Source organism: Ursus arctos, unplaced genomic scaffold, assembly GCF_023065955.2.
Source record: "Ursus arctos isolate Adak ecotype North America unplaced genomic scaffold, UrsArc2.0 scaffold_5, whole genome shotgun sequence".
NCBI classification, from domain to species: Eukaryota; Metazoa; Chordata; class Mammalia; order Carnivora; family Ursidae; genus Ursus; species Ursus arctos.
In genome coordinates, this window is record NW_026623067.1 from 64,628,084 (window position 1) to 64,645,533 (window position 17,450).

The following is a 17,450-nucleotide window of genomic DNA, read 5'->3' on the forward strand; positions in this document are numbered from 1 at the left end:
CTTCCAGGGAGAGGAAAGGGAGTTTCTCCTGGTTTAGGGTATTTCCTAAAACTAACTCTGCAAGCAGCCATGGTCAGGATGGATAAGAGGAAAGGAAAACCAATGGGAGTAAAGGTAATATGAAGATTAATAATAAAAGAGAATTGAGAAAGCAAGTAGACTATTAAACTATATGTATAAATAACAGGGTAAAAAGGGTGTAACTGATTATAGAATAGTTGCATAAAAGTTTAAATAGGAATAGCAGAGCAGGGGTGCCTGGATGTCTCACTCAGTTAAGCATCCCACTCTTGATTTTTGCCTCCCATCATGATCTCAGGGTCATGAGATGGGTCCCTGCATCAGAGCTCATAATAAATAAATAAATCTTAAAAAAAAAAAGGGAATAGCAGAGCAGATAAGTATATTGAGTTATGAAGGTATCTTCAAAATATAGGACTTATTTCCAGAAATAAATTAAATACCAGTTCAAGAAATATTTAAACAGGTCTTGTGTTTTTTCCTTTTTTTTTTTTTTTTTTTTGCTTTTTCTTTTTGGTCACAAGATCATTAGATTGTTAAATTAAATAGTTTTTTCTCATTTTTTGATTCATTTTGATTCCTTTTCTTTTAAACTATCAAGAATACTGTTTTGTTTTTGTCTTCATTGCTTTATGAATGCCATTTATACTGAGCTTTTTCTGGTCAATAACACCACCATGGAGAAAAGGGAAGACTTCTTTCTATTCTTCGTTCTTCTTATTACATGATTATTATGTCAAAGCATTAGGTCAGCTTGCTACAGTGCAGTCTTGCTAAAAATAGAACCTATGGAAAATACACCCTGAACAAGCAGACACATCTACAAACCACCACTAGATGGCGAAGCAGCTTTCCCGTTGCTAACATCATGCCTGCAAACAAAATGTGACTTACAAACCTGCTGCAACGTGTTTTCTACAGTATCAGAATATCCATCTATTCAGGCTTTAAAATATGGATGATCACCTCAGTCTGAAGCTAAATTGCTTGGTATGTTCTATCTTCAACTAATATTTATAATTTACTGACGTCAAAGCCTTAAATTTATAACCCAACATCGATGTATTATTAGTTTTCAACAATTTCAGTTAAGACTAAAGATCTAGTGAGTAGAGGACAGCAAATTTATCAAGATAAAAATCAAAACAAAACTAACACATGGTAAAAAAAAAACCCAAAAAAACAAAAAAAGAAAACCCTATAACACATGGTAAAAATGAACCAAAGGCTACACAGGGTTCAAAATTAGATATTTATAAGCATAGCCCACATTAGGTATATGCTCAAAGGTATCTACGTTAGCATTTATGAAGAGATTTTTTTAAAATAAAAGATATGGATATGTTTAGTTATAGTGACAAAAAGCAAAATAGAGTTTTCTACTTAAAAGTTTTCTTGTGGGAAAGACCAGTAAAGAAGAGAAAAATAAGGTTTTTCACCCCTGTCAAATTTTCTTGTTTGAAATAAAAAATACCCATTTCTTCAAGGCAGTATGCAAGCTATAGTACATTCACAAGAGAAGCTTGCTTGTTACTCAAATCTATAAAATTACAGAACTTCATAAGGTGACAAATAGTCTAATCCTTTTAAACACAAAGGAAAACTTTGTTTTATTTTATGTATGTTACTAAACCATTTTGATTGTTATACTTAAGTGAGAAGAAAATCTAATTGGGTCAAGGAACACTGCTACCCATTCAATAAATTGCAGGAATCAAACTTTGCCTGTCTTTTGATAAGAATGCTATGAAAACGAATAAATAGCACATTGATGCTTTTAATACATAATTCATATTTCTTAGCAAACAATGAAATTTTGCATAAGATTCCAGCACAGGGACAGGAGACTCAGGGTACAGACTCAGTTCTGATTGCCTACTATGTGTACTCAGACCAACCACAATAATGCATTTTCTTCCTCTACAACTGCCAAACTCTAGTTAGATCAGTGGCCATGTCGACTGCTTCCCCTTGACCCCAGTAGCAAGATTTCCCAATTAAAAAAAGAATTCTAACGTCATTCACCAGTTCCACGGTAGGTAGGCCACTTTGAGAATTTATAGGGTTTTGTATACAAATTACTCTTTTGATAAAAGACTCCAAGTAAATAAACATGTGTCTTACTTTAAATGGCTTTATTTTACTGAACTGATACCTCCTTTTGCATGACCTACTATTCCCATTTGATTTTACTTAATTGGTCTACTATTCAACTACAGAAGCTCTTTAATTTCAATAAAAACGTCAAAGTTTAAGTATGAACAATGTTAATATCTGTCACAAATAGACACTAATCTAAATTTTACAATATGATCACATAGTGAGTAGAACTCAGAATTACGAAGCCGGTGCTTTATGTGCTAATTACAAACTCTTCTTTCTTTAGTTTCTTTCCTTTCCTTTCCCTTTCTTTCTTTCTTTCTCTTTCTTTCTTTCTTTCTTTCTTTCTTTCTTTCTTTCTTTCTTTCTTTCTTTTTCTTTCTTTCTTTCTTTCTTTCTTTCTTTCTTTCTTTCTTTCTTTCTTTCTTCTCTCTCTCTCTCTCTCTCTCTTTCTTTCTTTCTTTCTTTCTTTCTTTCTTTCTTTCTTTCTTTTTTATTACATTCTAATAGGCTCAATCCTTTCCTGGCCTTGTCCCATTCCAGCTGACCCCAAATAAGCTTTGTATTTTCTCACTAAGAATAGGAATTCAAACCTATTCTCATACTTTGGATAATTCTTGGAGGGTAATATCCCTTCTGGAATTGACTTAGAAGCTGGTGTTCAGAATTAAATTATGACTGTCTGCTGCTACTTCTACTCATTTAAGTCAGCTACTCTTCATTAACAACAGGCATTATGGCCAGAACTATGCTGAAGTATAGACCAGTCCCTGCAGGAAACCAATGCTGATATTTAGGAAATTCTTGAGTAGACTAATCCCATCATTATATGTACCGAAAGATTAACATCCTATTTCTTTTTTAAAAGTTTGATAGTATGAGTTGTTCAATATTTCAAAGAGGTATTTCTAGGGAGACTGGACATTAAGCTTATTGAATAGGGAAAACGAGTTTTTGGGATTAGCCAGAATGGTCTCCCTGGATAAAGAGGAATGACATGTATCAAACTCAAACATATCTAACTTTTTCTACCTTCTATCTTTCTTAACTCAGATAAAGACATTAAAACTTTCCAGAGGTCCAAAGTAGGAACTTCAGAACGATCCTTGATTCTTCCAAGTCTTCCTTTTCTAACTCTAATTTGGTTAATCAACCAAAGCCTATTAAACATTAACTATGGTTAATGTTTAACTACGGTTAAGCCTATTGGTTAATCAACCAAAGCCTATTAAACATTAACTATGAATTGTTTCTTCCTTTTCAATCCTACTGCCACTACTCTTCATAGGTCCACAAAGTCTCTTCCTTGGGCTACTTAAAATAGTCAACTGACTGATTCCCTTGCATCCATTCTCTTTAACAAGTTCTTTATCTTTCAAGTGTTAGTGTTTCTGGAGTTCAGTTGCATACCCTCTTACTCTCTCATTCTGCGCTTTCTTGCTAGATAATTAATCTACCCCTGTGGACTCAAGTGCTCTTAATATGATGGTAATCCCGTAATTTTTATCTCTAGCTTGGATCGATCATTGCCTTTAGGCTTTAAACCCATTATGTTTACTAGTCCAAAAGGTATCTCTAACTGGAGGTCCCACAGAAACCTCATCTGTCCCACCTCAAACCTACTACTCATTTTGTGGTCTCTATCTTGGAAAATAAAACCCCCATTTGCCCAGGTTGAGACAGAAAGCAGGATTTTATTCTTGAATTCTTTTACTCACACCCTCTGCATTTATCTGTCTCTTAAATCTGTTCATCTCTTTCCACACCCACCGCTACTTTCTTAATTCAGGCCATCATTAAATCCACGAGATCACTGTACCAGCCTTCTAAATAGTCTCCTACGTTCAGACCTGTCCCTCTGCAAGTCTGGCTACGTGAGAGAGATTTTTCTACAAGTACAAATATTAACATGCCTCTCTCCTGCTTGAAATCCTTCAAGAGCTTATTACTGCCCTTAGCATCAAGTTCAAACTCTTACCTGACCTACAAGCTCCTCAAGGTTCCTCTGGAGCCTCATCACCAGCCACTCTCCCCTTAGCTAAGTAAGCTCCATTGTTTTGTCTTGTTTTTTAAATATTTAGTTTCTCTCCTCTCCCCTCCGGGCCTTTAAAAATTATTTTCCCTCTTCCTGAATATTCTTTCCCTTACTCCCTGCCTCTTTGCCTAACTCATCTTTAGATGCCAGTTTGGATTTCATGTACTATTTTGACAATATTTCCCTGACAATGACCTCCCAAGATAGGGTTTGGTGGCCTCAACTTAATACAGCTATTTTCCTTCTCTACTCTTAATTGCCTGTCTCTCTCTCCTTAACCACAATGTATGTTTTTTGAGGGCCTCTATACTTTTGCTTACATTGTTCCCACTTTCTGGAATATCATTCCCCTGCTTTTTTCCTTGGAAAACTTTTTCCAAAGCACTCCCAGCTGCAATTCAGGTAGACTTATCAGCTCTTCTTCTGGATCATCACAAAACATTACACTTGACTCTGTTACAACACATAGCTTGCTACATTACAGTTACTTATTTTTAATGATGCCTCTTGAATAGACAGTGAGCATCAGGAAGGTACATACTAACATACCTATTTTTAGATGCCTACCACAGTGCCTGGTATGTAGTAGTTCTTAAGTATGCACCCACCAGAATAATTAAAACAAAGTTAACTCCGTTTCAACTACTCTTACCAAGAATTAGGCAGAAGACAGGTAAGAGGAGAATGGGTCATTTTACAAAATGTGAAGATGAAATGTATGGGTTTATATATCTTTGCTTAACCCTAGAAGTACTCAGCTTCCTTCCTGACCCACCCCTCTTTTTAAAAGTGCCATTTAGAGAGCTTCTACTAACTCTTATATGTAAATAAGACCCTTTTGATTTACTCCCTAACTCTAATTCATCGTTGGTAAGAGGAATAGAGCACGAGAGAGAAAAAAATTAAACGAGCTAAAAATATTTTGTGAATAATGATCAATTATGAATTTTAAAAGGTAAATTCTATGGCAGAAGTCCAGAAAGCCTTGATTTGAATCCTGACCCTGTCGCTTTCTGACTTTGTGCAAACCACTTATCTATCAAGCCTTCGTTTTTCTAAATCTGTGCAATGAGAATTGTGACAATACATACTTTATACGTAGGGTTATTGTGAGAATTAAGACTTTATATATGTAAAACATTTAGAACAAAGCAGGACATACAGTAGCAGTTAATAAGTATTAGCCATTATTATTATCTTAAATCGAGATTGTTTAATTAATAATCGAGAGTTATAATATGTTGCTAGATTACAGGAAAGAGCCCTCGAGACAGAATATGAGTTCTGAAAGACTTTTGAATATTTTAAACCAGTCGGGTATTAATATAGAGTAGCAGTAAGAATAAGTATGTCCTAAAGGACTTCACATTTCAGAGTTGGTACTAGGTTCTAATTAAGACCTTTGTGTTCAATTGCTGTAACTATGGAAGATTTTATTTCTCTATTTTCATATTTATAAGTACACTGATCTACCCTGTAATGATGGTATGGACTAACAGGTGACTGTCAAGGACTTTGAAAATACAAAAACACTAAAGTGACAAATCAGTTCGTAAGTACCTAATGTAAATTCACTAACAACATAGGATTTTACATTAATTCCCATAATGCCTTCCAATTCTAGTTCTTAACTCCAAAGTTCTTGCTGATTTTCTCAAAGGATGTCAAAAAATAAACTATGTAGTAAAAATAAATAAACTTCAGAATCTGTATTAGTTTGGATTAGAACTGTCAGAATTAAATGTAAATGCAATAAAATTTAAGTGATGTAATTCTAAAATCATTATCATCATTGCTAAAATGGTCTTGTTGAGATTTTAAAATACTAGCATATGTGTTTTAAAATCCGATTTTAAAATGTCATATAATAATATTAATAACAATTCCAGCTTAAAAGCCAAAAAGATGATTATCAAAATATTTTGATATAGCCTATAATTCTGATAAATGAAAAGGTTATGATTTAGCCATATTTTGAAAGTACAGCCAAATCCTGATTATCTTTGGTCTGTGCAGATCTGGATAGCTGGGGTAGTTAAAATCCATTTATCATTCCAGAACTTCACCTTTAGCCTCTTCTCCCACCCCATCTTTACCACAGTTAACTGAATGGGCCAGTTTGCACTTCCACTCCCTTTCTTCCTTACTTGAACAAGGAAATGGCAAAATAAATACACGAATAAAAATTTAACAACAAATAAAACACAGGAAGGGCTAAACTGTATACTAGATACTCCGTCTCTGAATATCAAGAGTTGGCTGCACACATTACGTTTACCTTAAGAATTAAAACAGCCTCATTCTCCTTCATGTCGTTAAATAAAATCAAGCAGGAGTTCCTATGCCTTAACATTCCTAGTCAGCGTTTCTCTGAGTACCTGAAAGAACCCTGGTGGCACAGGGCCTACTGGCATGCCATCTCCTGGGGGAATGTTTCCTAGCACTGGGCTGGGAGCTGCTGCAGCGCTCTGCAAAGAATAAAGGAGAAACAGACCTCCATCATTACAGCGAAGGCACAAAACCGAAGACTAACGATCACAGACTGTAGGAAGGGAAGCGTTTCCTTCCCAGGAATAACTATCGGTAATTTCCCCCCACTCCAGAGGTTAACTAAGGTACAACAGTTAGTTTAGTATATGACTAAGTTATTTGGTTTAAACAAGTCTTTTAAAACTGTTTGAATCATAGGATTTTAATAAGATGGTATATTTGAATGATATATAAAAGGCAAATAACATGACAAAAAGATACAAGTTTAAGTAAATGCTTTATTGAAGGCACAAGCATCTGGAATGGTAATATCAAAAACAAATATGTAAATATGTAGGTAATAAGTTTGAAAACAGTGGGTACAGAAGTTGGAAAAAAGAACTGTGTTTTTAGATTATGTTTTTCTGTGTCATAAACAAGAACAATTAATTTTCTGCCTATAGGTGGTAACACATTATTCAATTTCTGATATACTACAACCGGAAGCCAAAATATAATTGATAGCAAAAACAGGGTGGTAAGGATGAAAAGTAATTAGGTGACTGAATAAAAGAAAAGAATTAGATTTAGAGATCAGATTTCATAAACAGATTATGAAAAAAAAAACAGATTGAAAGATTCTGTCTCTTTCACTTCCAAATTATTTTATGGAACCCTAGAGCTTCATGAAATAGGAGTACTAAAATTTTTTAGTTAGACTCTTTGTAATCAAATCTAGGTTTTAGATTTAATTCTTACATACAACAGTAATACATATCACTCACTATTCTACAACCATGGGTTTCATCCTTCTACCTACTCAGACATGTTATAAAAACTAGGAACAGTCACAAAGGGACCAGAAATGTGCTGAAGAAAGATCAGGATGAACACAACAGTTCCGCTATGAAAGAACTCAAAACAAACACTGGACCTAGTATATCTGTCGCACTGTCCTTGTCCATATATCAGTGTATTCATTCATACGTTAATACTCCATTACAGGATGTAAAATCAGTATATTTGTAGCCTACATTTCCTGGTATATAAATTGATAAACATACCAAAACTTGTTCATTCTATAATACTAGCAGTTTTTAATAATGAGGACCAATGATTTTAGTATTTCCTGAGAAAATCTAGATTTAAATGTGGTTATCTAAAACGTTGCTTATCTATGAATGCCAAAATTCTAAACTTCTGATAAAGCATGTAAAAGGACAAATAATATTTCTTAGATATTAAGATGAAACATTAATCTGTTATTCTATTCTATTATTATTATTATTTTTAGGTAGGCTCCATGCCCAGCATGGAGCCCAAAGCAGGGCTTGAACTCACAACCCTGAGATGAAGACCTGAGAAGAGATCAAGAGTCAGATGCTTAACCAGCTGAGCCACCCAGTTGCCCATGTTATTCTATTTGAAGCAAAAACATGCAATTTAATTAGTGTACATTAATTGAATACCTACCATTTGCCAGATATTGTTCTATTTTGTTTTATGTATTGACATTTATGTTTTAAAAAAAATGAAAGGCACATTGCTTCTTTCATTTTAACTAAACTGGTGTAAAATTTTAACTTAGTGTTACAGTAAGAGGAAAATTTACCACCAAACATTTATCCTCTTTTAGTTTAAATATGATTACAGCTAGATCTAGGAAAAAAGATTTGCTCGGGGTCCTTGACAGTCAATTACTGTCATGGGAAAGTTGCTCTCAGTACTAGACATAGGATGTCACTATTGTCCTAATTAATTGCAGGATAGAAACTTTTCTAGAATTTTTTAAAGATTATTTATTTATTTATTTAAGAGAGACAGAGTTAGAAAGCGAGAGAGAGAGAGAGAGCATAAGCGGGGAGGAGAGGGAAAAGCGCAGAGAACCCGAAACAGGGCTCGATCCTAAGACTCTGGGATCATGACCTGAGCCGAAGGTAGATGCTTAACTGACTGAGCCACCCAGGCGCCCCGAAAGAAACGTTTTTGAGACAAGTCTGTAAACCACCCTCACCTATACTTTTACAGAAATGTGTACTACAACTTTGAGCAGGTTTATAAAAGCAAAATAGAATTCAGTGAATTACTGCAACTTCTTATTTAATTCAAAGATGCTATTTCTCCCTCAACTGCAGTGCCTAGCACGTGATGTGATAAGTGCTGTGTGTTCCACACAACTGAAGAATTACTGAACTCTGTGTCTGACACTAATATGTTCTGTATGTTGGCTACCTGAATTTAAACTAAAAAAATAATAAAATTAAAAACATTTCAAAGCAAAAAACAAAACCAAAAACAAAACAAAACAAACTTCTGCCTCCCCAAAGGAGAAGAAAAAGTCTGTTTGCATCTAAATTAAAATTCAACAAAAAGCCGGGTCATCATTGGCTCCTTCATTTTTTTCTTTTTGGGAACCACATTGCTTAAAGGTATGTAGTATGCTAGCTTTTTCTTCAAAGTTCTTCATTATATATGCTTCCTATGGTTTTTTTTTTCCAGCTATTATTTAAAAGTGAAACAAAATGTATGATTCAGATGAAGATTTAAACAATTAAATCTTTAAAATGACTTCTGAATGTTCGTTTCATGACTTCAAAATTATTGAATAAATTTAATCAAAGTGTATACTGTCAAGAACTCTTTTATGCTCTGCAACATAGCAGTTAACATAATACGAAAAAAAATCCTTAAAATCCTTGCCACTCGGGAAATTAACATGCTAGTACGAGAAGAAAGATAATGATAAGTTCTATGGAGAAAAAAAGAGCAGGGAACAGGGAGTTCCCAATAAAGGGGTTAGGGATTATAACTTTAAATAGAATAGTTGGGAATGAATGAATAAATCATACAAGCTAATGGATCACGTTATGGTGACTGCTTTAAATACGCCTCTTACTCTGTTGTTCAGACTGCCTCCCTACATTTCAAAAGGCACCAAATTTGCACCCATTCCCTCACAGTGGCCCAAGAATTTTGTGGAAATTTTTCTTTCTTAACAATCGTACTTTGGGCAAACAGTATACTTGAAAACAGAAAAGAATAGAATAGAAAAAACAGAATAGAAACAGCCAACTCTTTCTTGAAAACAGAAAAGAGTTTTATAGCTAGATGATTTAGGATTTAGAGCATGATGACGTAGTTTTCTGGTGTGATAGTAATTTCTAGCCTTGGCCTAAGGACACAAAGTGAAATGAACAGAATCTTAGTAATTATCCAGTTTGTTTACCCAGTACAAAGCACTGGTTCAGAGCATTTCAGCCCAAACTTCACTCTGTGGACCACATTTTTGAGCTAAATCATACATTCATTCCTCTGGGATTTATTGACAAGGGATAATTCACCCTTTATTGTACTTTGTGGACTCAAGCTTAGGGTACGATTTGGTACACCGTGTTAATCATTAACAAATACTAGTCTGATAATAAATACTAGTCTGATAATAAATACTCCAGAAGCACACTAAATCACACTGCAAGCATTGTGTAAGAATGTATTTCTCAAATCACTTAACTTGCTCACTTAGGTACAGTAGCAATATAAATAATACATGCTTTGAAACTGTGAGCAAAATGAGAATCAAGTTTTTGGGATTGGGGTTTTATGTAGATGGAAGAAGTACAAAATTTCTTGGATTTCACTGCTACAATTAATTTATTTTTTTATTTTTTCTTAGAGAGAGAGAGAGAGCACTTGCGCATGTGTGAGCAGGGGTGGGGGAGGGGCAGAGGGAAAGGGGGAGAGAGAGCTTCTCAAGCAGTTTTCATACCCAGCGGGAAGCCAGCTGTGGGGCTTGATCTCATGACCCTGAGATCATGAACTGTCATTGCTACAATTTCTGGGACTTGTTTCAAGTTTACTTCTAACTTATGAGAAATTTATCTCTTGACTTGAGGAATGACAAAAAGTTGATGGCTCTAATTTATAAGCCATGTATTATTCTGGAGGGCTGTGACGAAATCACAAAAGAAGAGCAAGTAGTTTAGTTATATTAAGAACTACTAGAAAGCATTAGTTTCACTGGATTTGTATGAATTCCCTTTAGATTACCATGGAAAATCCTTTATTATGTAATATATGCATGATTATTTAGGGTTGACTTATTTTATCTCTCTCATAAAAAGAAAAACATGCAAATATATGGCTTTAAAATATTTCTTCTAACTACACTGAATACATAAGACTTCAGGGCAAATGTGAAAATATAAATTATCATTAAAAGTGTTTTGTCTCTCTGCTAGATTAATTTGTACGCTTTCAACATATACTTTCAGATATGTATTTTCTAATTGCTCTTAAATCATTTACTTTGTCATGGCCTTAAATTTCAAGGGTTTTTGAGAGTGACAACTTCACTTTTTCTTTTGTATTTCCCCAAGTCATTAATATAATTTTACCTACTTTTTATATATGCAATATATTAAGTTTGGTGAATTATTTGCTTTCCCAAGGACATAGTAAAAAGAACTTTAAAGAGTCACCATGAAATCTTTACATGTTGTTATATATTTATCTTTGTTTAAGTCTGTGCGGCCGTTTTCCTCTCTTGGACTTCCTATACTTATATAATTCTACCCTTTAAGAAGGCGTAAGTCAATCTGTGCCCCTTCTTTTTGTGTTGTTCATTTTTCCTTTGTATATATGTCCAGCACCATTTCCCATTTTCCCCTTTCTCTTCAATGCTATTACATAACTGCATTTAAAAAATATTTTTGATTCTCCCTCTAATTCCCTATTGCTGAATTTAAAGAACAGAGAGAGAAACTGTTATTTTATATTTTACTTTCTTAAATTAAAATCTGTAATAAAAATGAAAAGAATTCTTATTTTAGTCTTAGTTATTATCACTAGTGACCTCTGATAGAAAAAAAAAATGTATATACTTCACTGTATGGAGGTTTCAAAACAACAGGCATATAATGAAATTTTGCTTAAAAATAAAATTGGGGGGGGGCGCCTGGGTGGCACAGCGGTTAAGCGTCTGCCTTTGGCTCAGGGTGTGATCCCGGCGATCTGGGATCGAGCCCCACATCAGGCTCCTCTGCTATGAGCCTGCTTCTTCCTCTCCCACTCCCCCTGCTTGTGTTCCTTCTCTCGCTGGCTGTCTCTATCTCTGTCGAATAAATAAATAAAATCTTTAAAAATAAAATAAAATAAAATAAAATTAGGATACAATTGATTACTAAGTTAGCACTTATCAAGAGTCTACACATTAAATAACTAACAGTTTTATTTACTAATGATGTTAGAGAACCAGTTGCCTCATTATACATCAGGGAAACAAGATATAACAAGATTGTACTTTGTGCAATAGAAGAAATATTTTAAGTATACGTAAAATTGTTAAGGTAATAACAGAAGAACTAAAATAGTGGCATGATTATCAGAAATAGGAAGAACTGATTAAAGGGAAGGGTGAAAAGGAAGAGACTGGGCAGGCAGGTGATTTTTATTATTAAGGTATATAAGCTATTTTTAACCCATATGCAGGAAGTTTTTTTGAGAAACATTTAAAATGGTGATAATCAATACGTTGTCTTTACAATTTTAATGCAAAGCACAATTAAATACTTGGCTGTTGGCTGAAGACATATTCTTTATCATACTAAGAAGTCTTTCTATGCCTAGTATTCTAAAAATTATTTTCAAAGGAATTAGAAATTTAAAAAGATGCTTTGCCTTTTTATAGTTGATTGATACTTTCGGTTTTTCTTTTGGGAAACATAAGTAATCATATATTGGTAGTTTTCTTAAAGCATCATTGTATTTCTGAGATACTCCATGACTGATCATCATGGGTGATCCTTTTAATAGGCTAATGAATTATAATTATTAATATTTTATTCAGGATCTTTACATCTATATTCTAAATGAGACAGGTTTAGAATGTTCCTTGCTGTATTATAGCTTTCAAACTTGAACATTCAGATTATTTTACCTTCTCAAAATGAATTGGATGGCAAACTATCTTTTATAATGCTCTGAAGAGTGTTTATCTGCTTTTCGAAAGTTAAAAAATATGCAGCAGTAAAACTGCCTGAATACAAAGGCAATTTTAGAAATAATTATGGTCATTATTCTTTTTATATTTTCTAAACTTCTATTTGCTTCAATTCTGTTCATTTACATTTTTCCCAGAACACTTCATTTGAGATTTTTAGTTTTATCCACATTCACACTACTTTCACATACTTAAAAAAAGTCCTCTGCAGCAGCTGTGAGAGAGACTGCTAGTCGACCACAAACATCTGTTTTTCCCTTCTTCTGTGGTAACAGAACTGTAGCCAAGCACACGGCAGCCCAACTACATCATATTTTTGTCTCCCTTTTTCTAAGCGAGAATTTAGGTTCTTACTAACGGAATATGAGAAGAGGTATATGCCACATCCAGGCTTTGGTCTTAAGAGTTTGGATTGTAGCCTAACTTTTTTTTTTTTAAGATTTTATTTTTGAGTAGTCTCTACACCCAACGTGGGCCTCAAATCTACAACCCCCAGATCAAGAGTTGCATGCTCTACTGACTAAGCCAGCCACGCGCCCCATTCTACTTCTTTCTAATTAGAGAATTAATTGCTGTCACGCCACTAGCCTCAGTCCCAGTCTCTGGATGACTTTGTGGAGTAGAGCCACTCACCTGCCCTGGACTGCCTTACGGAACTGCTGGCCCTAGAACAGATGATGAGGAGTCATTCTCTCTCCTAAACTGAATTAGCATTGTCATCGTTATCTTTGCCAGAAATTGTTTACTTCTTTTGTTTTTTTATTATCTCTATTCTCACGCTTTTTTTTAAGCTTTATTGTTTATTTTCAAACGTCTCATTTAAATTAGTAATTTATTATTTTTCTTTTTTTTAAAAATACAAAGAATATAAAACTATAGGGTTTGGCTCTGAATTTACCTTTGATTGAATTTGCAAGGTTTGATGTTGATGTTCATGATTTTTTCCCTAAATCATCTAATCAGTATAATTTTGATTACTGGATATAACTGGAAACCAAAATGATACTGATTAGATGATTTAACAAAAGAAAAAAATATGAGAACACCAACATCAAACCTTGTCGATGTAAGCAAAGATATACTTGAATTTACAAACGGTTGGAGGCTTTATTTTTGTTTTAATTTCTAGCTTTCCCAATTGTGTCTAGATACGATGTAGTATATAAATTCTATATTTAGGAATTTGTTGAACAATTCTTTGTGGTCTAACCAATGATCAATTTTCATAACTTCCCAAGGATATTCAATAAAATAGCTATAGTCTACATTTTTATCCATTTGCATAATATCTTCATATTGTCTCTAGTTTTTGTCCCTTTGCTCTTTCAAATATATATAATAACCTGCAATTCTTGTTTGTACATTTCTCCCTTATCTTTCATGTTTAATAATCACTGCCTCAAATCTACTTTGTCTAAAATTAACATTGAGAGTCCTTCTTTCCTTGTGTTTCTTTTACATCTCCCACCCATTTATTTTGAAACTTTATGCTATATTTGTTTCACTTGTGAGCAAGAAACGTCCTCTAATATGCATCTGAGATGTTCTTTAAAATTGGAAAAAACAAATTGTCTTTATCCTAAGTTTTAAAGGTATTAAAATTAAGACTAACAATACCATTTACCCTTTCCCGATGAGAAGCGAAGCTAGCTTACACTTCCTATTCTACATCTCCCTCTTCCATTTCCTACTTTTTACTATGAACATCTGTAGTTTAAGGCATACACTTTTTATTTTCATCATCTCTTCTTTCAGTAATAACTTTTGGCCTCTCCATTCAGTTTTGTAACCATACTTTTAGCATCAAAAGTGAAGAACTCAGGGGCGCCTGGGTGGCTCAGTCATTAAGTGTCTGCCTTTGGCTCACGTCAGGATGCCAGGGTCCTGGGATCGAGCCCCACATAGGCTCCCTGTTCAGCTAGACTGCTTCTCCCCCCCCCCTGCCTGTTGCTTCCCCCCCCCCCCCGCTGGGCTCTCTCTCTTTCTCTGTCAGATAAATAAATAAAACCAAAAAAAAAAAAAAAAAGAAAAAGAACTCCAATTTTATCTACTCTTTTCCCTATCAGTTTTTCTTTCTTTTTTTTTTTTAAGATTTTATTTATTTATTTGAGAGAGAGAGAGAGAGATAGCAAGAGAGAAAGCATGAGCAGGGGGGAGACAGAGAAGCAGACATCCTGCTGAGCATGGAGCTGGGCATGGGGCTTGATCCCAGGACCTTGGGATCATGGCCTGAGCTGAAGGCAGATGCTTAACTGACTGAGCCACCCAGACACCCTGCTACCAGTTTCTTAAAAATAACATAACATTTGCTACTCAAGAGTTTTAATTTTTACACATTTGTAGGTTGGCCAGAGGATACATAAATATCATTTTCCAAACCCTTATATATGCAAATGTCTTTGTTGACTCTCATCAAACCTAGAGATACCACTCACTGTTGGCTGGTATTTAGTGTTGCGGAAATCTGATCCTGTCCTGATTTTTGTTCCTAGGGATGTAATCTGTTCCTAGGGATGTTTTCTTGATATTTATAATTCCCAAATGCCTCAATTCTGTACCTAGGTACTGATTTCTAAATTACTTGCCTAAAATTATGTGAACCCCTTAGCGATCATTCCTGAGTTATTTTTTCAAATGCTAGAAAGTTGGTACGGGGAGGGGGAGGGAATCTTTTCAGTTAACAGGCATAAAGGAAAGATCTGACAAATTTCAAAGGGTCATTCTTCGCCAGTGTTATTAGTAACTAAGTAAATAGTTAAGACATTATTGATAACTAGGGAAAGATGCTTAGGAATCTTGCCAGGAAAGGATTTTCCTAAGTTATTGGTGGCGTGGGAAATTGGTACACTTGTAGAAAGCACTTTACATGTATATATATCATGTGCTATAAAAAATTAATAAATTTTGACTAAGTGATCCTTCTTTGCAGATACTATTCAAATATAAATTCTGAACAATGAGAAAAACAGTACACATAAAATATGTTCACTGTCATTTATTTATGGTAAGAAATACTCAGAGTAACCTAAAAATTCAGCAACAATGTAATACTTAAATAAATTATAGTTCACCTAAGTGACAAAACATGATTTGACTATTTAAAATAATGGTTGCAAATGGAATTATTTGGGAAACATAGGAATTTGTTTATGACATAATGGTTTGTGAAACATGCCAAATACAGAATTGAGCATAGACTATATATACTATAATTATGCAAATGATAATATAATCTATGAAAGACAGTGGGTAGATACATAAAGTTAGTTGTTAAAATTATATAAATGATTTTTTAATAAAATTTCCACAAACTTTCTGAAATGTCATATTATTTCTCTTTATGACATAAAGGAAAATTATTATAGTTTAAACATATACACCGTCAGTTTTGTCAATAGCTATATAATGGGACCAAATGCTAACTTTATTTAAAACAAACCTAATTTCGAAAATTTAAGGTTAAATAATATGAGGACATTTCTAACGTAAACAAGAACTCTAATTTAAATAAAATAAAATATAAAACATTTTAATTTTAATACTTCAAAGTACAAATTTTTCTGCAGCAGCCCTTTGGCCGAGAGCTTATGCTAAGGATACAATAGGAAAACATGTTTGTGACCTTGCGGGCTTTAGTGTAAACGTCAGAGCACAGCGTCCGGGAACACCCAGCTCGCTCAGGGTGGAACCTGCCCTGAGAAAACGAGCTCCAGGAACGCCTGGTCCGCTAAAGGGCAGAACGCTGCCCCAACCGAAACTTGATTGCTCTTGACAATAGCCCGTGGGGTCCATAGCAACATGTTTAAGAATAGGCTTCACTTGCTGAACGTTACATCATCTAATCCCATAACCTTCTCCTTGATGTATTACTATTCACTAGGATGTACTACAGATCATCCCCTTGACTGTCTTTGATTGTTTATTGCCAATAAATACAAGAGGCTGTAGCTGTTCAGGGCGATCGCACTCTTGGCGGTGCCGTGCCTTGCGGCTGTCCCCTGCACCCACGCTCTCTTTTGCAAGCTAACCTGTCTGTGCCTCTTCCTTCTCCCGAATCACGCCGCGGCTCTGCGGTTGGTGTCGCGGCATTTTTCTGTAACCTAAAAATCACTTAACATTTGTTTTCGTTGATTATAGAAGTTCATTTTTAGCACTATATACTCTACCCCAGTCAACCCCCCCTCCCTCCAGTCACCCTATTAGAGACTGGAGAACTAGGATCATTGACTATTGTGCCACTTTTTAGGCCTGTTTTTAAATCATAAAAATATTTTATATGTTGCTTTCACAAAACCTTAACTATCCAAAGAATAGTATTACAACCCCTTTGGCTTCCAAAAGAGGGACAGGCTCAGACATAGCATTAAAAACAAAATCAAGTAACAAAAATCAAACAGCAGTGAAGAAGTGGACCCTGGACTCTGACACCTAGAAACACAGAAAGTGATGAAGAGCTTGCAAAATAAATATTATAGCTGGTGTTTGCCATACAGAAGAAAAAGAGTGCTTTTGACTGGCTGGTAATTTCTACAAAATGCTAACTTTTTCATATGAAAGCCAAGAAGCATGGGAAATAAAATAGGCAACAGAAGGGAAGGAGCTATTGGTGCTAAAAAATGTTTTAGGTGCAAGAGAAATGCAGGACACTGATAAACACAAAAATGGTATCATTCCTAAAGGATATTTCCAGGAGGCAGCCTTTAGTTTAGTGGTTAATTTTCAGAGCAGCAGCCATGTCTCAGAAATCCAGTTCCTTGAATTCTATATTCAGCTTTATTAGAAAAGGTAGATTATAAGAAAAAAGAGCTGACATAAGAGATTTGTTTT

At 34.6% G+C, this 17,450-nt stretch overlaps 1 protein-coding gene across 14 annotated transcripts in view; it reads right to left on the minus strand.

The window, feature by feature from the left end:
* SSBP2 (single stranded DNA binding protein 2) overlaps window positions 1–17,450 on the minus strand; it is a 279,795-nt gene that overhangs the window by 72,932 nt on the left and 189,413 nt on the right. For 9 of the 14 annotated variants that reach the window (XM_026498689.4, XM_057307371.1, XM_057307379.1 and 6 more), the window contains one exon: window positions 6,535–6,624. The exons of the other annotated variants lie outside the window; for them this stretch is intronic. In XM_026498689.4, the coding sequence (XP_026354474.1) occupies window positions 6,535–6,624 (90 nt within the window). The remainder of the gene's footprint in view (window positions 1–6,534; window positions 6,625–17,450) is intronic. 14 annotated transcript variants of the gene reach the window in all.